This window comes from Phoxinus phoxinus (genome assembly GCF_949152265.1).
Source record: "Phoxinus phoxinus genome assembly, chromosome: 19".
Classification (NCBI taxonomy): Eukaryota; Metazoa; Chordata; class Actinopteri; order Cypriniformes; family Leuciscidae; genus Phoxinus; species Phoxinus phoxinus.
In genome coordinates, this window is record NC_136894.1 from 11,365,742 (window position 1) to 11,391,048 (window position 25,307).

General features: G+C 37.9%; 1 protein-coding gene across 4 annotated transcripts in view; it reads left to right on the forward strand.

Moving 5' to 3' along the window:
- nrsn1l (neurensin 1-like) overlaps positions 1-24,454 on the forward strand; it is a 211,529-nt gene extending 187,075 nt beyond the window's left edge. For 3 of the 4 annotated variants that reach the window (XM_079591769.1, XM_079591770.1, XM_079591772.1), the window contains 2 exons: positions 19,086-19,272; positions 22,748-24,454. In XM_079591769.1, coding sequence (XP_079447895.1) covers positions 19,093-19,272; positions 22,748-23,149 — 582 coding nt within the window. In that variant the 5' untranslated portion in view covers positions 19,086-19,092 and the 3' untranslated portion in view covers positions 23,150-24,454. Of the gene's footprint in view, positions 1-17,250; positions 17,366-19,085; positions 19,273-22,747 lie in introns of those variants that run through there. The other variant, XM_079591771.1, reaches the window with a different exon arrangement.
- Positions 24,455-25,307: the final 853 nt, after the last annotated feature.

Genomic DNA, 25,307 nt, shown 5'->3' on the forward strand with positions numbered 1-25,307 from the left:
AACCCCGGTTTGTCAGGGATCCTTTATGTTGGGTTGACAGATCCTTCAGCTCAGTAGGGAGATGGACCCATGTTACGCCAGGCATGGATGTGCAGGTAATTAAGAGAGCGCTGGAGTCTTGTCATTGACATTATCCAGTGTCCATTACTCATAGTAAAGCTCATTACAGAAGCACAGAACTCTGCGTCTTATCACTACATTTCACACTCTATGTATGGAAACGGAGCAAGATAATTAACTCAACAGACCATCTTTCAGCAGGAAATATGGATTGATATACAAAGAAGCCAATAAGTGAAACTCTGACATTTAATGAGTCACCATGGTAGTTATGTACATGAACATATAGCTCATGATGTTTGATTTCCACTGATGACTTACCAAGAAAGTCATTGGAGCACTGTAAGCCCTAATAAGTTCAGAACTCAAAGATTAAGTTAGTAAACCTTAATTTTGCACTACAACGAATGCAATTTCATTTAAATATTGAATCCAATCTAGATTACGTAATCAGATTCCAAAAATTAAGTTTGTGCAATTAGATTATATTGCATTTTACAATAGTAATCAGACTAGTTACTTTTTTATTGATTACATGATTACACAATGGCATTCAATCATTCATAATTTATTGATTCTCCCTAATTCTTCTTTGTCATGTTTTACATTTTTTCTTTCTAAACAAATCGTATTTACATTCAGAAAGTCTTCTAGTTTTGTCAAATTGCACACACAGACCAAACATAATATTAAATGGAAAATTGAGAGGCCATAAACCATTTGACCACTGGATTTACAGAAATAATTTCACTTTTAAGGAGTGTTTTCTCATAATTGCATATCTAATCAACTCCTGACAAATATTTGAATTATTATTTGAATTATCACTCAGTAAGTAATTTAAGTTTGTATTGCTATGTTTTTGGAAGGCATTTTCTTTCTTTTTTATTATATTTTTATTATTTAAAAAACATTTATGATTTATTTAATTATTAGCTTTTGATTAAACTCACAAACCCCCTGTCCTTCACAAAACCCAATACTTAATGTAATATTTAATGCCCATTATGTTGTTGATAACAAAGAATGTATATGAATATAATTTTTTTCTCTTTGTATTTTTTTTTATCAATATAATTACAATATAATCTGATAAACGAGTTAGGTCAAAAGTAATCAAAAAGTTGTCCAATTATATTACCTGAAATGTGTCATGTAGTGGACAACTACAATTGTTGTCATTTGTACATTTGTAATTTGAAATCAGTAATGGACTACACTGTGTAAGTAATCTACCCAGCACTGGCTAACTCACAGTGATGGGTTGATCAAGAACAATTTGTTCATTTTGAATGAATCTTTTATATTACTCAGGAATTACAAGTTGTTTCAGACTTTTGTTCATTTGTAACTGTAACGTGAACACTGTTCTGTACAGGAAACAGAGATTAATATTTCACCTCCCGAGTCTCTCCTACAGTTCAACATTTTTTTTAATTTGTCACGTAACATGACAGCCGCATATATTCTGTATTGAAATGAGTACATAATTCCCAACCGTCAATACAAAAAATATTTCTATCTTGACAACTCTCTGAGAGATTGGCATGATTATGGCAATGTTAATGTATTTGGTCTTGGTGGAATATATCTGCTATGCTATTTACCGAGACTGGCTACTGCTAATACATTCACAGACATTGCTGTGTGCATGTAAGACATGCTGCTGCACATATTGGATACATGAAATAACCCCATAGCAGATGTACACAGGTGGAGCTGGGGAAGGTGGAGGGTTTCTAAAGCACGCTGCAGCTGCTAACAGCAACACTACCGGTATTTGTTTGAATGTTGAGCAGCGAGCTCATTGGCTGCTGATGCCACAGCATCCAATCAGCTGCGCTATGAAGATAACGATGTGATCGCCAACAAATACGAGTTAAGTATCAGCCTGCGCCATCTACAGTTTCATGACAGAACTTTGTATTTATTACATGTCTTTTGATAATTATATGATGATTCCTAAATAAATGCAACATTACATACAGAGATTAGCGGTTACGTGACAAATGAACAAAAGCGACTCGGACTGGAGGAGAGACAAGAGGTGAACTATTCATTTTGAATTTGATTAAGCTGATTGAATCTGTCTCCTGACAAAAGAAAGAACAACTCGGACAGGAAGACTTGGGAGGTGAACTAATCATTTCTGTTTCCTGTACAGACTTACAGCCTATGTGGCCTTCACGTGACAAGGTATAACTCGGACCAGTTTCTCATCATTTTTTTCTTTCTTTCTTTTTTTAAAATATGATCAAAATTTGAGTTCGACGTGTTGGGGGAATCTGGCTATTTGAAATGTAACCTTTAATTTAATTCTGCTCAAATGAACGAAATTATTTGAATAAAGATTTGTTCATTTTGCTGACCGAGATTCAGAGATCCAAGTCAGTAAAATTATTATTTTACCCATAACTAACTCCTACCATTTTATTAAATTGGAAAACAAATAGTTTGCGGTTAACTGCAGTACACTTGCATGTGCTAATGTAACTAGCAAAGAGACTATCTAAACACTTGCATGTATATAGTTAAGCAGCATTTATAGGCTTAAGGTTTTGATTAAGGTATTCCTAACCACAGGCTGTACTCCTTGTAACTGCAACATGACAGAAACCACTATAAATCCCAACATAACAGAACATTAAATATGAACACATCTTTCCATATATTAATCTTGCAAAACCACACACACACACATGTACACACACATGATTATCTTTGTGGGGACTCTCTATAGACATAATGGTTATTATACTTTGCAAACTGTATATCCTATCCCTTTACACTAACCCTACCACTAAACCTACTGTACAGTATATCACAGAAAACTTTCAGCATTTTTACATTTGCAAAAAAAAAACTGTGTAATTTATAAGCTTGTTTCCTCATGGGGACCTCAATTTAGGTCCCCACGGTGACACGTGTCCCCATGGGATTGAAAAAACATGCACACACATACACTTAATTTCAACATTATCCTTATAAAGTCTGACACAAAGCATGCTGGGTACTAAATCTGTTACAACTCATTCAATTTAAGTTCAGTTTAAAATAATCAGTTATTGAGATTACATAACCCTTTTTGGTAACGCTTTAGATTACAGCCCGGAAAGTACTGCGTAATTACAATGAAATTACAGTGTAACTTTCGGTAATTACAGTGTACCTATAAGGTACTTATGTGTAAGTATAGGGGAACAATATGTAAAGTCTTGGGAATAAAGGGGTAACAACCAGGAAAATACTGCGTAATTAAAACTAAATTACAGTGTAACTTTCGGTAAATACAGTGTACCTATAAAGTACGTACGTGTAAGTATATAGGGGAACAATGTAAAGTTTAGGAATAAAGGGGTAATAACCAGGAAAAAAAAATTTATTTAGGCAAATTATTTATACTGTAAGTATTTTAGAACAACGGGCTACTTATACTATAATACAATCTTCCTTTTGGGAGCAATTTAGCGAGTAGGCTACATACACTGCACCTTTTTGTAATAATAGTGTATACAAATACATAAAGGCTTTTTTCAAATTACGGGGTAGCCTATATATCAGTGCATTTATAAAGTAGGGTAATTTGTTTTTATTGCAAAGGTGCACTGATTAAGTGGTTTCAAGGCAAGTAAAACTATTGCAACTTTTTTTTTTTAAATGCTGGGGAAATATATACTCTTGTTTCATGTAGTTACAGGGTAAGTATGACATTGCGGGCTGTAAATTAAAGTGGTGCTTCTTACCCTCTTGTTTCTTGTAGTTACAGGGTAAGTATGACATTGCGGGCTGTAAATTAAAGTGGTGCTTCTTACCCTCTTGTTTCTTGTAGTTACAGGGTAAGTATGACATTGCGGGCTGTAAATTAAAGTGGTGCTTCTTACCCTCTTGTTTCATGTAGTTACAGGGTAAGTACAATAAAAACACATGTAAACACACAATCTGATATCACTTGGAAAACTTTATTTGAAAAACAACTTATTTCAAAAAAGATTTACAACATATTACACTTATTATTCTTTATTCCTTTTTTAAAATCAACTTTTCATTTCAAATACTAAAGTCCTGACAGAAAGTATACGTTTTTGCATGGCTTCCTACTTCCTCCTCCTCTTCTCGTTCCTCTTCTTCTTTTTCTATCATTCCACTGATTAGCCTAATCTTAAGAAGGAGTCTTTTGCTATTCTGTATTATGTATTAAAAGAAAATACAGTACACCCAGAAATGTTCTCATAATTTACTCATCTTTTCGCTACCGACCAACTGTCACCAGCGTCCAGCGAGTGCATGAGAGTCGGCTTGCTTGGCTTCGTGTTTGGTGAAGCTTCACGCGTTCATTACGTTCTCGCGGGAGTTAGATGTGAAACTCGCGCGAGAACTGCCATCTCTGTTTTTCTGTATTGTTTGTTTTTAATTAGTATTATGTGTTATTGTTTGTATTTTGTTGTGAGCATTAATAAAATAAAATAAAAAATAAAAAAAATCGACATTCGGTTTCTCGGCGCGCTTACGTCACGCGTGTCAAGCGTGAGGCGTGAACTCAACCTTCTCATGCACGCGCAAGTGACAGTTGGTCGGAACGGAAGCGATAGTCTTTAAAATGTTTAAATATTTTTCTTACAAACACTTATCGTCTCACTTCAGAAGACATTGATTCATCCATTGGGGTCGTATGGATTACTTTAGTTATTGCTGTATGTGCTGTTTGATGTCAACTTTTAGGAACACATGAGCTTGCATTATGCATTCACAGAGATTATATATTTTTCTAAAAAAATTTGTTTGTGTTAATCTGAAGAAGGAAATTCATATACATCTCGGATGACATGAGGGTAAAAGATGAGTAAATGGTGAGGACATTTCTGTACTGTATTTTCTTTTAACACATAATACAGAATAGCAAGAGACATGGGATTCCTTCTTAAGATTTATCAGTGGAAAGAAAGAAAAAGAAGAAGAGGAACAAGAGGAGGAGGAGGAAACCAAGCAAGAGAAAGTGTTGTAAATCCGTTTTGAAATAAGTTGTTTTTCAAATAAAGTTTTCCAAGTGATATCAGATTGTGTGTTTACATGTGTTTTTATTGTACTTACCCTGTGACTACATGAAACAAGAGGGTAAGAAGCACCACTTTAATTTACAGCCCGCAATGTCATACTTACCCTGTAACTACAAGAAACAAGAGGGTAAGAAGCACCACTTTAATTTACAGCCCGCAATGTCATACTTACCCTGTAACTACAAGAAACAAGAGGGTAAGAAGCACCACTTTAATTTACAGCCCGCAATGTCATACTTACCCTGTAACTACATGAAACAAGAGTATATTTCCCCAGCATTAAAAAAAAAAAATGTTGCAATAGTTTTACTTGCCTTGAAACAACTTAATCAGTGCACCTTTGCAATAAAAACAAATTACCCTACTTTATAAATGCACTGATATATAGGCTACCCCGTAATTTGAAAAAAGCCTTTATGTATTTGTATACACTATTATTACAAAAAGGTGCAGTGTATGTAGCCTACTCGCTAAATTGCTCCCAAAAGGAAGATTGTATTATAGTATAAGTAGCCCGTAGTTCTAAAATACTTACAGTATAAATAATTTGCCTAAATACATTTTTTTTTTGTCCTGGTTATTACCCCTTTATTCCTAAACTTTACATTGTTCCCCTATATACTTACACGTACATACTTTATAGGTACACTGTAATTACCGAAAGTTACACTGTAATTTAGTTTTAGTTACGCAGTATTTTCCTGGTTGTTACCCCTTTATTCCCAGGACTTTACATATTGTTCCCCTATACTTACACATAAGTACTTTATAGGTACACTGTAATTACCGAAAGTTACACTGTAATTTCATTGTAATTACGCAGTACTTTCCGGGCTGTAATCTAAAGCGTTACCCAATTTGTTTCTACTAAGTAGAATTTGATTGAAATGAACTCAGTTTATTTAGTTAATTTCACTGTTCAGTTTTACAGTGAGGAGAGGCCAAGAGGGAGAGAAAGTCTGTTCGCTACATGCTCTCCCAAAAATGGAAAAAGTTTAGCTGAGGTTATGGAGAGGAACGGGCAAGGTGCCCAATAAAAGTATAATTTATGCAGCTGCGTTCGGTACAGTTAAGGCCTCCGCACAAAGATGCCCTGTTCTAGGGTCGCCCATAAATTGGGGGTCTATGAATGGCTAGCTGTGCAGGACTATCAGGGCCCTTTCTCTGTCGCTCCTCCAGAGGGGAGAGTCTGAAAGCTATTTCCCCCCGTTAACCCAGCTGATTTGTGGGACGCTAATGGCCAATGTTGACGCAGACCTCGCTGCTCTTTTTTTCCCCACTCGTGGCGTCTCCTGGAGGGAATATCATGCCACTTTATCACATCGTTCCCACAGAGGCTGGAAACTCAGGGCCTGTGTGTTGGATAAGGGCCGTCCTGCTCGCATCCACACTGGGTTAGATTAGACATGCTGTCATCATTCTGCCAACACTGAGATGTAGTGTATTCTCCAGACGAGGAGGACACGGTCATCACGGTCATCACAGGGAGGGTCAGTGTCAGAGACATGTAGGTAGACATCCCTGAAGAATCATGGTAGGGAAGAGTGAAAGATATTCTTTCCACTAAATGTCTTTGTGTGGCATGTTAACCCTTGGAGCAGCAGGCCTAAGCATGCACACTACAAAAAATATTTTCTTAATTATTCATTGATTTTTAAATTAAAGTTCAACTGAAAAGCAAAAATGCATAAGTATGACAGTGTTTTAGTGCCATGTTAAAATAGAAAAGGATGATTTGGGGAATAAAGACAACGTTTTAAAAAAATAATCTCATAATAGGCCTTTTATGAAAAGGAAGTCACAAAGTTTAGAGAATAAAACTCATAATATTAGATTAGGATTAGCAAACCTTTGCAAATAGAAAAAAGAAAACCCTATAATTGTAGCATTATGAGATCAAAATCCAAATGTTACCAAATTTAAGTAGCAATATTATGACAATAAAGTAATCGATATGAGATTAAAATTATAATATTAGGACAATAAAGTCATAAGTAGATTCTTCTAATTGTGAAAAATGCTTAATGTTGCTACTAAAACATATTTATTTGTAATGTTATGGTTTTATTCTCAAAACTCTATTACTTAATTCTTATAAAATGCCTATGAATATAAATCTAATTAATATAAACATTATGATTGTAGTCTCGTAATGTTACCTCTCGTGCCAGATTTTTTTACGTGGCACTAACACTTTTGTGTGCGTGTGTGTGCGTGTGTGTGCGTGTGTGTGTGTGTGTGTGTGTGTGTGTGTGCGTGCGTGCGTGTGTGTCCGCGTGTGTGTCCTACAACAGCAAATTCCAAATCCACAACTACACTGACAAAGCAAATAATTATACTGAACAAAATTCAATTATTTCCATGTTTTTTGCCACAAAGTTGTTTTATTAAGCACAGAAAGCACATACAATAGTTAATTAATAGTTTATAAAGTGTTTTTAATACATTAATAGACTATATACAAATAGTGAGTTCATTCATTGCCACTGTAATTAACAAAGTGATATTGTTTAATTGGCTCATGTAAAGAGTTAAATAATGCTTTGTTAACAACGTATCAGGTGTAAATAGATATCACTTTAGATTAGGTCATGGGAAATGGGAAAACTACATTAGTTAAGTGCTTTAAACATGAACTAAGATTAATAAATGCTGTAGAACTATTGTTCATTGTTAGTTGATGGTAACTGATGTGTTTAACTAATGGTAACAAATGAAAACTTTGTCTTGAATTATCTTCCACCTCACATTCTACAAAATTGGCTTTTTTTCTTCTTCACTAGATTAAAGCTGATAATGAGAACAGTTATCAGCAAAAAACAGTTTTCCTTAATATATTTGGCAAGTAAATGTATCTTGTTGTATGAGTGTTTATATTTTTTTACTGGAAAAAAGTTCCAGTAAAAGTTCCTGGGGGTAAAAAAAGAGTAAGAAATAATTTTAGCAGTGCATTGGGTATGAAGTCCACATCAGGTAGAAGTTTAAGTGCATTTAAATATTTATCAGTGGGAAAGTGCCTTGAATAAGCACCTCCAATTAGCCCTGGTCAGTGGGCCTGCAGCGCAATGGGACTCTCTGAATGTTTTATTATAGGCTGATGCATTCAGCAGCGTCAGTGTTTGTCATTACCGGCTCTCAGCGGCTCATGCGGTGACCACAACAGGGCCCGGGCCTCAGCAGAGAACCGCCGAAAAAACCACATCTGCTGGAGCACACTCATCAATACCACATCTGCAGAATGCCCAACGTTAACCTCTTGGTGAATGCATCTTTGTCATCAAGTCAAGTCACATCAGATTTATTAATACAGAGCTTTATACAATACAGATTGTTTCGACAGACTCTTGCAGAGATGCATTACTGAGCTTAATGACCCCAAATGTGGATTCACAGGGTCAAGAACCAAGCTAAATTTTGCTGCATAAGTTTTCGCCACATTGACATAAAGCATCCCACGCTGTTGCAGCCGAGCCCATTACATCTGACACAAATTTGATTTTTTTTGCCACACGTTTGACATTTTTCTTGGGAATGATAAAAAATGAATGATGACCTCAATAGTCTTTTACATCTGCGTGAAGATCAATACGTTGTGGGCGAGTAGGTTAGGGGGTCTCCAGAGGTTAGGGGGAGATGGAGGGGGTCTTCTCTGAGACGTGCTCCGCTTGTACACAAGCTGCCGGATTCTCTAAGTACCGTGTTTAATTGGAGGCCCGGGCCGGGGCTGGCAGACGGGGTGCTGAGCGGGGCTGTCAGTGCCGAGTGGTACGGCAGGGCGGCAGCAATGCTGGAGCTCCTCTCCATAGAGAGCCCGGGAGTCCCATACATTATTGATTGCTCCTGAGATAAAAGAGGATGCTATGCCGTGCACCCTGTTTCTCAGGGAGGAAGAGGAAAATGAAAGAGAGAGAGAGAGAGAGAGAGAGAGAGAGAGAGAGAGAGAGAGAGAGAGAGAGAGAGAGAGAGAGAGAGAGAGAGAGAGAGAGAGAGAGAGAGAGAGAGAGAGAGAGAGAGAGAGAGAGAGAGAGAGAGAGAGAGAGAGAGAGAGAGAGAGAGACTGATGCCCTGGCTTCCAGCGCAGTGTCGAGGAAAGAAAAACAAGACCTTGAGAGTTTGATTCTTTTCCTTTTACATTGTTAGGGTATCAAAGTACTTCTAATATTCATTATTCATAGGTAGGCTCATCACAAATGGGTATTCTTTCACAATGCTGCATCTTTTTAAGAGCTTCTTGTACATATACATACCACAAAAGAATAGCAATTCTCGCAAGAATTCTTAAGCATAATGAAGAATTACAAGCGCTTGGTTGTGAAAAGAAACAGCAAAGTGAAAAGAAAAAATCAGTAACAGTAAATCACACGACTATAGGGTCTGGAATTGACTTTTCCATTGATTGGGGCATTTTTTTACTTTTGTAAGGGCAGTTTTTATAATCACCTTATTAATTGTGTCTGTGTAAACTGTTTGTTAGTTTATTAGTAAGAACCAAACATTTTACACATCCACCCGTCCTTGGTGTGAAGGGGCCTTTATTCAAACTGAATAAATTATAAACAGAAAGTCAACAAATAACACTGAAGTGGTCCATGACTTCTGAGTAGACATGTGCCGGTATTCGGTAATGCGATAAATTGCGGAAATGAATATGCACGATATTTTATCGCGGGCACTTCAAAATACCGTGAATAATAATAGATCCGAATTTAGATTTTTAGAACGCGCATTAGCTTGTTTTTCATCAACCGCTTAAAAAAACACTGCGTTATATGCGCGTGCGCACTCTGATGTAAACAATCCCCACATGTAGAAGCACTGTGTGCATGCTGCGTTTGCGGCTGCGTGCTCTAGTCTAATGTAAACAATCCTCACATGGAGAAGAAGGATTAGGGCTGTGGAGTGTGTGCGTATTTCACGCCATGAAGTGCATTTCATATGCACGCAAAAACTATTTTTGGCGTAAATGGCACGAGAGATTTAATTTGTGCTATAGATACGCACTTTCATGAGATCGTGGCGGGCTTTAACGAGGAGCAGTGTGTCCGAAATTTTAGGATGAGCAAGCCAACCTTTGATAGATGTTGTCAACGTGCATCCACATTCCTCTCCTACGACAACACGATGTTTCATCCCTTTGCAGATGCGCGTCGGGGATTCTCTCGTCATTAAACCGCGGAGACGTAGCCTAATGGCTCAGAAAATCCGGCCTGTTTACATGACAGTCGCATTATGAACGAGGTCTGAAACCGATCTCGAAATATCCGAATGCAGGCATTTTTTCCTGTTTACACGGTCATAGAACACATCCGATCTGTGTCACATATGAGCAAAAAATCTGAATTGGGTCACATTTCACTGACAGCATAAACGAGGCCAAAGAGGCATTGCAACGGACTCGGGGATTCCGCACACTGGAACGGACTCGGGGATTCCGCACACTGGAACGGACTCGGGGATTCCGCACACTGGAACGGACTCGGGGATTCCGCACACTGGAACGGACTCGGGGATTCCGCACACTGGAACGGACTCGGGGATTCCGCACACTGGAACGGACTCGGGGATTCCGCACACTGGAACGGACTCGGGGATTCCGCACACTGGAACGGACTCGGGGATTCCGCACACTGGAACGGACTCGGGGATTCCGCACACTGGAACGGACTCGGGGATTCCGCACACTGGAACGGACTCGGGGATTCCGCACACTGGAACGGACTCGGGGATTCCGCACACTGGAACGGACTCGGGGATTCCGCACACTGGAACGGACTCGGGGATTCCGCACACTGGAACGGACTCGGGGATTTCGCACACTGGAACGGACTCGGGGATTTCGCACACTGGAACGGACTCCGGTATTTCAGAAGAATTTTTTTAGGGACGATTTCTTCCTTCTTCGTCTCCTCTTTTGAGCTGGGTTCCGTATGGTCTTCAACCGGGAGAATGTGGAGGATTTCTGGGGCTGGAATGAACTCTGGAGCGGCTGAGATGGTCCCGATATTAAGGGATGTGGAGGGTTTGCTTGCAGGCTTCGGGTGAGTTGCAGTGTCCAAACACTTTTGGGATGGGACTGGATGAGGGTTGTAATGGTTCTCTTTAACTTCTTCCACCAAGAAATCAGAACCATTTAGCCAAAGGATGAAATGAATGGAATCGGCTAATGGTGTATCAAAATGACCAGAAGACAGGAACCGAATTACTTCATCATCCAGTCCTCTCTGAAAGCAGGCATTGAGTGAGGTGTTGCTCCAACTCACCTGGTGGGAAACTCTAAAAACTCCTCCACATACCGCTCCAGATGACGGCCATCTTGCCGGAGGCATGAAAGAAGATAATATTCAGTCATTTCTGTTCTTCAGTCTTGCATTTTCTCATGGATTAGGTGGCTGTAAACAAGCGCACGACGAAATAAATGCTATAGGAGACTTTAATCCAATACTTAAACAAGAAAATTTAAAACCACATATCAGAGAGAACTGAAGTAATGCAAAACAAGGAACAGACTAAAACAGAGGGCCTAAATACACCGCAAACAATAGGAACTAACGAGACTAATTAATGAGACACACCTGAATTGAAACTCCAATCAATATGTAACTATAATGACAAATAGGCAGTGGAAACTGAGGATAAAAGAACCAATTAACACACTGCCAGCAAAGCACAAGACTAGAAATACAGACATGAATGAAAACAAACATAAAACGTGACAGTACCCTTCCCCTCACAGAAGGCGAGTTCTCGTGCCATATCACATATGGGAGGGGGGGTGGGCGTCCTGGAGGCTGCCGAGGGCGTGGCTTAGAACAGGACCCCCTACAGGGCAGCTCCGGCAACTATGGGGACCAGGGAGGCGCCGGCCCTCGTGGCCACTGCGGGAGGAGCTATGGGTTTATGGACAGGAGAGGGTTCTGGAATGAGCTCATGGACTGGAGTCGTTTCTGGACTCTGGTCAGGGGCTGGAGCCATCACTGGACTCTGGGCAGGGGTTTGACCCATCACTGGACTCTGGTCAGGTGCTGGAGCCATCACTGGACTCTGGGCAGGGGTTGGAGCCATCACTGGACTCTGGTCAGGGGCTGGAGCCATCACTGGACTCTGGTCAGGGGTTGGAGCCATCACTGGACTCTGGTCAGGGGCTGGAGCCATCACTGGACTCTGGTCAGGGGCTGGAGCTGGGGCTGGGGCTGGAGCAGTCGTCCGTGCAGCCCAAACACAAATTGGCCATGACCATAATGGTCAACAGTGCATTCTCAGGCACTGACTCAAAGACTGGAAAGGCCTCTGGAATTTCCCTCAATTGAACGGACTCGGGGATTTTGCACACTGGAACGGACGGGGAAATTTCTCTCTCTTGAGCGGACTCAGGGATTTCGCACACTGGAACAGACTCAGGGATTTCACACACTGGAACGGACTTTAATCCAATACTTAAACAAGAAAACGTACAATCACATATCACAAAGAAATTAAATAATACAAGACAAGGAACAGACGGAAACAGGGGGCTTAAATACACAGCAAACAAGAGGAACTAACGAGACTAATGAACGAGACACAACTGAAATAAATCTCAAATCAATCTGTAACTATGCTGACAAACAGGCAATGGAAACTGATGATGACCAATTAACACACTGACAGCAAAACTAGAAAAACAGACATGAATGAAAACAAACATAAACCGTGACACAGTAATTATGAGTGAAACATCACATCGTCATTGTGTATCAGACATTGCCACCCTACAGAATAAAGATGAATGCAGAAAAAAAATATATATACTTACACTATTACATACCTCGGGTCACTAGCGACCCGATACACATTTGACAAAAAAAATATTAGAAAACAGACATTCTTTTATAAACCATTTTCTTGTTATATTGTTGATAATGAATAGATTGAGAAATATTAAGAAGGTTGATGTCTAACTTCAATGAAAAAAAAAAAAAAAAAAAGGGCAGAGTAGTAAATGACGTCCCAGGTTGATAAAGACCCAGAGAATGTGTTTGAGGGTTAAAACAATCTGTATTGTATATAGAGCAATAGAAACAAAGGTGACTTACTAGATTTAGTTTAATAGTGCAAGGGCATTTTTTTGCCCCTTAACTTGAATTTGGGAAGCATTTTTGTTCCACCGTTAATTTCCGACCCTGCAACTTGCACATTGCATCTGTATGCCAACTGTCACACAAAATGTTAATATTAATTCAGGTCAAATTGACCTTACAGCACAACGACCAAGGCAAATGGCACAAAACGCCTTCCACGCTTCACCCAGAGGAGCGTGAATGGCGATCGCTGACACCACCATGATGTGGTGGAGAGACAATAGTACCCTGCAGGACAGTGTGGCTGCTCGGCCTCTGCCGCTTTTCCCCGGGACCCAGGGGGCCTCCGCATCCACCCAGCCCACGGAAGCAGCAGATGTCGGGTCTGCTGTGCCGTGGCACCCCCCGCGCCTGCCCTGGGGCTGTGTGCAGAGAGAGCAGCGTGTGTAGGACACTGGGACAGATGGCAGGGGGTACGGGCAGGGCTGTACAGAGGATGCGAGCCGTCCGCGGTGCCAACACTGGATTCATAGGCATGTCTGACATGTTTACCTCTGTGGATTGAAACCTATAAATGTGCCCTTTATTGGTGAAGGGATTTTTTTACGCATCTGGACTGTTAATGTGGCACAGCAAACATTTCACTGGTAAAGTCTAAGAAGACTGTTTTTAGGAGTTAAATAGTCCTGGGAAAGTGGAAGGAATGTTTGTGGTAGAGTGGTAGAGTAACAAACAAAAATAATCAACAAACAGCATTTGTTCACATACTGTACATTCCACAAGAAACGTGTCTGAAGTTGTCCAAAACGTAACGCTGCACCAGCAGGCACTTCTAGATGACCAAGTGTGTGTCTCGTGGACAAAACAAAGACGAGAGCTGCTCTGTCATGAGCTGTCTGGGATGATAGCGCCATCTAGCGTTTAGGTGATTTGGGACTTTTGCTGGACGGGCAGTATCTCTCAGACACAAATGTCCATGTGTGAAATGTAGGCCACAGTGTCTGGAAGAGAGACAGAAAAAGAGAGAAAACAATATGCTTATGTAACCAGAAATTACAAAAATGGTGAAGGATGAGTGAATATAAACTCTCAAGACTGAAAGAAAACAACATTATCTTGGCAATAAGCTTGAATCATACTGTTTTTCCTACTTATTTATTTATGGTAAAAACTAAATGTGCAGACTAAACTTCCATATTGAATAACACAGAGACACCCAAATGACATAATAACAGTGACCACAAAAATAGTTCCCTTGGCTGTTGTTAAACTAGTACAATTTTACCACACACACACACACACACGCGCGCACACACACACACACACACACACACACACACACACACACACACACACACACACACACACACACACACACACAAACCCCACTTTGTTTGTTTGTTTGTTTGTTTGTTTGTTTGTTTGTTTTACTGCCAAAGTGATGGACCCCCTTCCTAAAAGGCAGATCTATATTATCATAAACTGTGCAAATATTTATTTATACACTGAGAAAAGTAGTGGTATTATAATAATGTTTCCAAAATAAAAAAAAAAAAATTTTTTATAGAAAAGTCAAAATAAATGAACAGTGTATCTTCTTTTCAGTGTAGTATGATAGTTTATTAGTGTTAGATGTAACTCTGAAAGAAAAAGAAAAGAAAAAAACAATTAAACACATTTGCATATCGATTTAAATAATACAAATACTGCTCCATAGCAGTTATACAGTGAATGGTGCCAAGATAAAGACACAGTGACGAGGAGTAAACTCTCTAGTAAGATATACAACACAAATGCAAACTATTATGCACTATATATCTACTATATAATACTCTTAATTGCAATAATATTCACAATTGATGATTTCAGACCTGACTTCAGAAAGTAGAATGAAGCAGTAATAATGTCAAGTTTGCAAATGTGTTAAAACATTATCACACTACGCATATTTAATTAATATCCAAGGTTAATACTTTGACATTCCTGATACATTTTTTGTATTACAAAAAAATACAATTTCAATCTTACATTTAAAAAAGAGCTGTCGATCTCCACCATTTTTTTTTTTTAACTTCTAAATTCTGATGGCTTCACAGCTCCAGTTGCCTCATATAATAGCAACATTTCCTCTGGTTGCACACAGGACTGTTCACTAACTGTATCATGACCACTTCGTATTCTGACATCCATTTGACATATAGCTTTTGCATACTATTGCACACTCGGACGCGGGGTTTACCTCAGCCCCCATGAAACAGGCAAGGCTTAGGTTGAGATGACATGTTTTATTCATCGCAACGCCCCATTGTTTGACCATTAAGATGATGTAACATCTCCATTTTGGCACGCAGGCGAACCGTCTGGGTCCCGCTACATCAGGAGACGCGTCTCTTGACTTTTTGAACTCCGTTGGCTTCTCCACACGACGCCAGCCGTGTTAGCGCATCGTATATCACGGGTGAGAGGGAAACGATGGCATTGCCATTGATAGCGTTTATGCTTCGCCGCCTCACCGACATAATGAGCACATTATCTGCGCGCTCTAGGACTGCTGCTCGCCCCCGCACTTTAAATATTCACATCCTATGTTTATGGAAAAAGCCAGGTATGAGACAGTTGGTGAAGAAAGACTGCAGAACGTGTTTTTCTTCATCAATGCATCTAGTGAAAAGAATTTAAGTTAAATCTAGTTTATTATACATAGACAGCTGTCATTCTTGAGCTTCAGCACCATGGACAGGTCCAACCATCTCTCAAAGGAATTCTAACACGATTCTCGTGTTTTCCACCTTGTTGTAGCCTACAAGCTGTTTTATTTTATAACCAATCATTTGCTTTGTACAACCAGACAAACAAGCAAAACAGGAAGAATGCTTGGTAAGTCCTTGAATTGTACGTGATTGGTACAATGACATATTTTTCATTTTTTTTTATTGACCTTTTGTCACACTTGTAAGGAAATATTCACATCCACACGGAAAATGTCTCTCTGCATGTAAGCCCCTTTTAAAGTACTGAATGCCTCTTTTTATCTGTTTGTGTAACCTTGGAAATACCACTTATGGACTGAAGAAGGAAGAGTGCATGAACATAACCTGTCATGTGAGGACATCCACTTTTCTAAGCATTCAAAACCACAAAAATATCCAAAGGTTAGCTGTAATGTGCAGGCATAGAACTACTTGATGAGTTTGTGGAATTTCTACAAAAATGTAATTTCCATCACTCAGAGCCTCATAATAGATGTACAACCTTGAACATGGCTTATGGTGTTGCAGCGAAGCTAACAAATGCTCTGAGAGCACTTAAAACTTTGAGGAATTTTGTATCACATCTCTCTCTATATATATGGTTCTCAAAGTTAAAGGAGCAAAAAGCTATTTTATTTTCTTAATAATTTTTAAATCACTTTTAATGTGAATGTGTGTTATTGACATATAGCCTACTGGAATAATTCACATTAAATAGGCACATACTGTCACCATATGTTTTGCGTTCTGACAGTGACAAACACACATGATATAGCCTACGCATTTATATTTCGCATTTATATTAATATTATTAATATATTCTATTAAGTGAAAGTTAAATTCACCAAACACGCGTATATTTTAGTAAAATTCTACTAAGACTGTGGTATCATTTTGCATGAAAATAAAAGCCAATGTACAAACTGATTTCATGGTTTGAAAAAAAATCTACAGGATATTAAACCCACACAGTGTAGCTTATCATGATGTTTAGCTATTTACAGATTTCTCATTATACAATATAATCTAAATGTATTGACTGATTAATCATTGATTAATGATGGATGCCCATAACTATCTCTTTTTATTTATGTAGAGGAAAACCTTCACAAAATGATTTTGGCAGCATCAAGAACTATGATTTGTTTGTTGTATTCACCATTTGATCGAAGAACATTAGTTTCCTGAAGTTCACCTTGAAATTGACTTTCGGTTGTGCAGGTTGGAAGGCGACCTGTCTAAAAGGCGACTTCATCAAGGACTCATTATTGTTATTATTCATATTTTCTTTACGTTGCAATTGTAAATAAAACGGGAAAGATACAGTGTACAATACATGCTGTGAAGATCAGCAGCGCATGCGCATAGTGCGCGCTCCAGCAAATGCAAACTTTGGCTGATGAAGACACGAAAACAAGCAACAGGATCGATTACTGAACATTCGGTAGTAGCCAAATTTATTTGACCTATTTTACATTTTAAAATAATGATACATTTGCACAGATAGGTTAGGCTCTCGTTTTGCTTGGCAAGCGCCATCATAGACATTATATGAACACGAATAGCCTATAATACGAGTGTATCATTTAAATGAGTTTTAATAGCGCGACGTATGAGCAATATCCGTTGCCTGTGGCATTTTAATGTACTGTTGCCATTGTGATTTATATAATTACGCTGACTCGTTAAATCCTCTTTATTGACTTGGCGTTTATTGACATGTTTATTGCTGTCTGTCTCCAATATTTCAGCATCTCTGGATCCGCCTGATTTAATCGCAGTAAACGTAACGATTCTGTACAATCCTATTTGCATAAATGTTTGCTCATAAGACACTGGATTTGATCGTGCACATATAGATAAGAAAATATCTTGAGTGTTCAGAATGTCACGGAAGCCGATCACGTCGTATGATTGATATTTGCTGCACAATTGTGGTCATAAACATGCAATATAATGAGTCATTCTCATCAGCACTTTGTCATAGATGGGATAATGTAAACATTTATAATATGCCTAGATTCACTGAATGCACAAACCGGTTAGCTAGTGTGCAAATAATATAGCTAAATAAAGGACTTTAAAGGGAGTCGATTTATGGAATTAGGCTACATCTCGTGCGGTTTAGTCAGCTTAGACTTTTCACGCTTTTGTTATATTTGAATCCTTGCTCTTTATGATCGAAGAATGATTTTATGTTCTCTGATATAATTGTCTGATAATGATCTTTGGGGTCTGCTGTTGTTGCTATGGTTACCTCCTCAGTCCAACTCAATTTATTAATATTTATTACCGAAACGTGTGTAAATACTCTTACAACATATATGTTTATATGTATAAATAACTTGTACATACTAGTCTGTTTTCCTTGAGTGTGTATTAATTGTCCCACAACCAAAAAGTGCGCCATGCCTTGCATATGAACGACTAATCTGCAGATGATTTATGAACTAATTAGCATAATTCTCTTTTTAAGCCTCTGTGTTCATTATTCTGATATTCAGTTTTAGCTAATGAAACATCTTGTGTCTCCTGAGTATTCAGAATATGAATAAGCTTAATTATAAACAAATAAACTCTTTGTTTAAACTGCATTTTTAATCTAAAATGTAAGGGTATATTGAAGTGTACAGTTAAATATAACGTATCATTAGGTAATACTATGTTAGAATCTATGGATCCATAGTATGCAAATGTGTATGAGATATTATGAATTACATTCAATGACGCTCTGAGAGTGTTGATGACTGGTGAGAGAGTAATTCATCAGTGGGTGTTTTTTCACTTCTACATCATCAACTGTAGTAAGCATGGATAATGCTGAGATTCAGAAAAAAAAATGTGCGTGTGAATTAACAAACAAATAACTATATGTTATGTATTTTCTTTCATATTGTGACATATGAACAAGTAAAAATATAGGGTGGGACTTGATTTTATCAGGAAAAGATCAATTATTTATAATAAATACTGCCATATTTCATAAAAAAACATTAATTTGTCAATTTTGCATTTTTACTTTAATTTAATTAAGGTCACATTGAGAAATGCTGGAAACTGTTATTGCTCGATGACAAGCTAAATCTAAGAAGGTTAAAAACAGTTGTTTAATGTTTTGGGATGTCTTGTTTGTTGTCTGTAATGATGTGTGGTTGTAATCACAGGTCTAAGATGGCCTCTTGCTCTGAGGTTTGTGGGTCCGGTCACACGGTCGACTCCGGCTGCCGTGTTTTCGGAGTGCGCTCCTATTTACACCACTTCTACGAGGAGTGCACAGCCTCAATGAGGGAGCAGCAGGAGGACTTTCAGGGCCAGAGATCACCGCTGCGGTGGAGCTCAGGCTTCTGGAAGGTATCAAAGAGAAGTTTTGTTGTGTTTTGCACTTTTCGAGATCCAAAGTCCTCATTTAATGTTTCTTTCACTATCGGCTTGTTTGCTTGAGTCCGAAACCAAATTCGATTGACTCCACTTTGCCCCCTCTGGTCTTTCAGAATGTGCTATGCTGTTTTAAAACTTGGTAATTTTTTTTAATGCTTTTGATATCAAAATGGTATTCAAAAGCTTTTGTTATCAGAAAGTTTCAAAAGCACTGAAGATATCTATTTTCGATAAAATGTGCATCAATAGCGGTTCACTTTCAGATTCACATCACAAATGAACGATTTATAGTTCATTTGTGATGTGAATCTGAAAGTGAACCGCTATTGATGCACATTTTATCGAAAATAGATATCTCTAACCATCAACTAACCATCAGACACTTTTCTGTCTTGACTAGTCTTTTCAAAAGTTATAAACTAAACCAACAATGTAAAAAAAAGTTGCTGCCTTACATTTTTAAGTACAATCAACTCAGATGTTTAAGTAATTTCAACTTAAAATACATTAAACTGACTTAAAAATGAGTTGAATAACTTATTAAAAAAAAGTTGACAATTGCTTAATTTATTTTGACGAGTTAAAGCAATGTAAAAACATATGCTGTCGTAACTGATTGATCATATAATTTTGATAATAACTGATTGACAATAAAACTTTGTGAATTGTCGATTGACCTTACAACAGATAAATGAGTGATGGCCCAAATAGCCAATCAAATCGCTGCACTGAGAAGACTTGTTGCCATCTGCTATTTTGTTCGTCAAGGTTTGAAGTCAGCCATTACATATTTAAAAAAGTAATATACTAAACCTAAACTAATCTTGACAAGCTATTTATCATTTGAAAGCTTACAAAAATTGAAAGTTTACATATTTGGTGACTGATTTTCAAAATAAATTACAGAGGAGCCATAATTTATCAATTTGCAACAAGAATATTGTCATACTCCTAAGGCGTGTTCAGACCTTTATTTTGAAATAGTGATGAACATGAAAAATCATGAAAGAAGGGTAGAAACCTCCGTTTGTTTTCATGCCAAGAGTTCAAAAGATAGCATCCATTCAATTATTTTAGAAAAAAGGTCTGAACATGTTTTGAATATAAAGAAAAAAAATAATAGATTCACCATTTGTGATGTGGCAGTGAGCTATAATGCATATAATGTTCTTTTTGTGTTTCTTAGAGGTTGAATTCATTTCAAAATCTGCAAAATTTCCAATACTACTTCTGAATAGGATGTCTACTTCATAAATTGTATGAAAATTAAAAAAATAATGGTTCAGATCACTCAAACCACATATGGAAATGGAGGCGCCCTTATATGGGCAGTAATGTCAACTATGTAAAAGTTTGGTACTGCGCCCAAACTAAATCTTACTGAAAGCTTATTTTTTGAGATATCAACCTAAAATTTGAAACACAACTTGTTCAGTTTTTTTTTTTTTGATTTTTTTTTTTTTTTTTTGCATTTTTGCATTTTTAGAGTCCACCAGGTTTTGAAAATATATATTTTATATAAAATATGAATAATTAAATTTTTAACTCAAACTTCTATAACTTTTTTTTTCTGTTTAACTATCTTAATTTATTTCACTTCTACACAAATCTGACAAATGTCTTCTTTAAAACAAGACCAATCTTATATCTATATTCCAAAGCATTCTTGAATTACAACCATTTAAGTTCGGAATGTGCATTTCCATGTCAATTAATAAAAGGGGGGTGTCGCTTAAGGGGTTAACTAAGTTAAGCTAAAAAATTGTTTTTATGTCATTTATATTCTAGGTATCCAGAGTGTTCATTCCATTTCCTGAACTCTGCCAGTAATCATGAAAAATGTAAACGTTGGATAAGACATTGACCTTCACTTATTTTACACATCCGTAAACTGTGATGGTTTCTCCCCCCTCCAAAAAAACTTTACGAATAAAGCTTGCCTGTTTGGACAGTTTTCATGAACACTAGATTTAGGCGATTACAAGGATTTTTATATGGCATTGTGCTTCAAAGTCAGATAAATCGAGCAGGATAATTGGTTTATTTCCTCTGCATATTTCTACCTGCTGTTCGAGTAAATGCACATAGGCTTCATCCAAGATACTAATGATTCCATTTAATGTGTGGATTATTTGGTTTTATTTGCAAAACAAACATGCTGAATGGATTTTCAACAGCTCTGATGAGTAATGACATGCAGCCAAAGTTTATTTTATTTGAAGGAAAACACATAAAAAGACAATATTTACTCTGTTTGCATCTGTAAATTGTCCATTACACATTATTCGGTGTCAATGTCAATTAATGTTAGTCAATGTTTCTGCCATGTCAACTGTCAAGACTTCTTGACACTTGGGTAGATTTCCCCTTGTGTTTCTTCGTTTTCTTGTCTTCTACCATTATATTTATTGTTTCAACATAACAACCTGATGCTTTCTGATTTTTGTGCGATGATAAACTATGATTAACTTAATTTTAAGTAATTTATTCCGCGTGGTTGTTTTGTTTGACGGACATAGATAGATTATTCTCCCTTGAAGAGCTGTAGCTGTGGTTAAAGGGTAACTCTCGCCAAAATTTAACCTTGGCTCTTTTTGTTAATCTACCCGAGTCAAACCTTCGTGTAAAAGCATAATTAGAATGGAAACTCCACTTTTAAGTTTGACCGTATTTTCGTTTTCGGTCAAAATGCCTTTTGAATGGGAGTGCTAGGGGCACTTCTATGATAGCATCAAAATCGCTATTTTTAAAACACTAAGGCGGCTCGGCACAACATGAAACTGTGCTCGAAGTATCACCAGGGGCTCTACACATGAACTCGAGCATTGAGAACATTTTTTGTGCACAGAGTTTACTAAAAAGAACAACTCACTGTGTTTCCGTCCGCCGGCATTCTGTCAGTCAAAAGTAGTCGATCTCCGAATGCAACGTAATGAACTGACTCTATATGAGGAAATGTCATGAACTTGTAATTCCAATGAAAGCATGATATCTTAGACACTTAGCTCATGGCAATATCTCATAGAAATATGCTTTAAGGCCTTTCCATCTTTACTCTCCTCATGTTACGTTGCATTCGGAGATCGACTACTTTTGACTGACAAAATTCCAGCCACCGGAAACACTAACTGATAAAGTGAGTCGTACAAAACATTTCTTCTTAGCAAACTTTGTGTTCACAAACAATGTAGTCAATGCTCGAGTTCATGTGTAGAGCCCCTGGTGATACTTCGAGCACAGTTTTATGTTGTGTTGAGCCTCCTTAGTGTTTTAAAAATAGCGATTTTGATGCTATCATTGTAATGCCCCTAGCACTCCCATTCAAAGGGCATCTTGAACCTAGGTTAAATTTTGGCGAGAGTTATCCTTTAAGTAACCGCTGTCGTATGGTCAATAGAACCAACACATAGTGCAAGAGAATGAAGAACACTCTTTTGTTCACTCTTAGGTCACACTTGCGGTTGGTGTGGTCCTCCTGACAGTGGGGCTGGTGATCATGACAGTGGGCTATGCCATCCCCACTCGCATTGAGGCTTTCGGTGAAGGCGAACTGCTGTTCGTGGACCGCCAGGCCATGCGCCACAATCACTCGCTGCACATATGTGTTCTGGTCGGGACGGGGCTTCTCACTCTGGGCGGGGTTCTGATGGCAGGTGGAATCCTGACGTCTAACTTCTCCACAACTCCCACAAAAAAGGAAGACTCAAGGGGAGAACGGAAGGGGGGGACCAGAGTCCTGAGTGCAATGAGAAGCCCAGCAGACCCAGTAATGAAACCTCCCAGTCCGGCCTCTGGCGAAGGAGTAGTGTCTCCTCTTGCTAGGGACGATAAAGTTCAGAAGTGCTCATAAAAGAGCTGTTTGACAATGCCCGTTCAAGAGTGCTGTCGAAACAATCAGCAAAAGCTCCTTGTTTATTTCAATGAGAATTTTGGGAGTGTCTTATTTGTGTTTGATAATTGTGTGATAAGAGCCTTAAATTATTAATTATGAGTAGAGCAAACCTGTGCCATCTGTCGTCCTTGTATAATTGTCGTCAAAATAAGTTTTGTATTTTTCTACATTACAGTATTGATTAAATGAACAGCCACTAAGTTGTTGCAAGGCAGCAAAAGAAAGCTTTGAGTACAATTTTCTTTTTTTTAAAGAAATGAATACTTTTATTCAGCGATTATGCATTAAGTTGATCAAAAGTAGTAGTATAGTAAAGACATTTATAATCTTACAACAGATTCTTTTTTAAAAATTGGTTCTTTTGACCTTACTATTCATCAAAAAAATCATTAAAATCATGGTTTCAGCACAACTTTTTTCAACATTGATAATAATATGAAATGTTTCACGAGCAACAAAACAGCATTTTGAATGATTACTGAAGGATCATGTGACACTGAAGACTGGAGTTATTTGCCATCACAGCAATAAATTACATTTTAAAATAATTAAAACAGGAAACGGTTCTTTTAAATTGTAATACTTTACAATGTTACTGCTTTTACTTTATTTTTGATGAGTGAGGCTTGGTGAGGCTTCTTTAAAAAACATTAACAAATCTCACGACCCCAAATTTTTGAATGGTAGTCTCCATAAATTAAATATAAAAATATAAATATTTAAAGCGTCTTTTGTGTCTAGTGTTCACCTTTTAAAGTGTAAAAATGGTTTAAGAAAAGACCAATCACAATTCAATATGCAAATACGAATGTTATGTCATTTGGAATGCTAACGTTTTTTGAGCACAAGTTGGAACGGAGTCTGATGTTGTGTTAATTTAGGAAGAGGTTTAGAGCTGAATATAGAAAAAGCCATAACCACAATGTTTGAGGAATAGCAATACAGTGCTGCCTTGCAAACACTGTAGAAAATGCAGGTCTGTCATAGTAATATGCGCAATCCAGCACAAACCTACTCTTAATGTCTCTATTTCTGGATCCCTGGCATCTTTTCTATCACCTATTCCGCTTTGTATAAGATATCAGGTAATTTTTTCTCTTTCTATCGTACTCTTTCATCAGCTGCAGTTAAATAGAATGTGAGAGGCTAAATGGGATTTACTGTACACAACACCTTAATTGTCTACAGTCTTATTGTCTCATTATGTTAATGTTTTAAATGCTCTTCTCTAAACAAGCCCAATAAATCAATGTCAGCAAACTTAATCCACTTCTCTTTTGGTGTATTTCTTTTTCCTGAAAGATCATCCTCATCTACACTTTTTCATTCATTGATGGTGTGAATGAAATGAAAGCCACACTCAGAAAGGTGTGATCTTTTATGAAAAACAGACTTTTCATATTGTAATGCGTTGTCTATCTGTAGGTCGCTTGAGTGACTGTAAATAGATGCAGGAAACAGCGATGACTCATCCCAGCTCTGTTCCCTGCTTCCACAAAACTGCGTTCTTCCTATTTCTTTGTCTCGCGAGGGCTCGCCGTGAGTCACCTTCTCTCATATAACAGTCATAGCTCACAGTACGTGGGCTGTTAACAATCAATTAACCAGTGCTCCACACATGTAGAGCCATCATCAAGGATCGCTCGCTCCTCTGCGGCTACGCTTACCCAGAAAACGAGAGTGAGATGGGAAGAAATGTTGTTTGTCTTCAGCTTTAGGTCATGTGCGTGATGCCTGTAATGTGTTGGCAGCTTGTTAACACATGCTTGTTTAGAACAGCCAAACCAGATGAACGCTAAACCGTGTTGATGTGTGCTAGGTGTACAGAAAATAGGCCCTAGCACTCAGGATGAACTGCCCACTTGCATCTTTTGTAATGTTGGGAATAGGGTTTAGGGGTACAGGTGTGGGTTAGTCATGGTACCAATGGTGCTACATCTAAATTCTAAGTTCTACGTTTTTTTTCTGCCTAAGGGAATGTTTAACCAACACTTCAAAATAAAGGATATTTATTGCCATTGATGGTTTTATGAAGGACCTTTAACATTCATGAAACCTTTCTAAAATGCTCTTTACCCTGAGTGGTTCCTTTTAAAAACGGGATTCCAAAAATGGT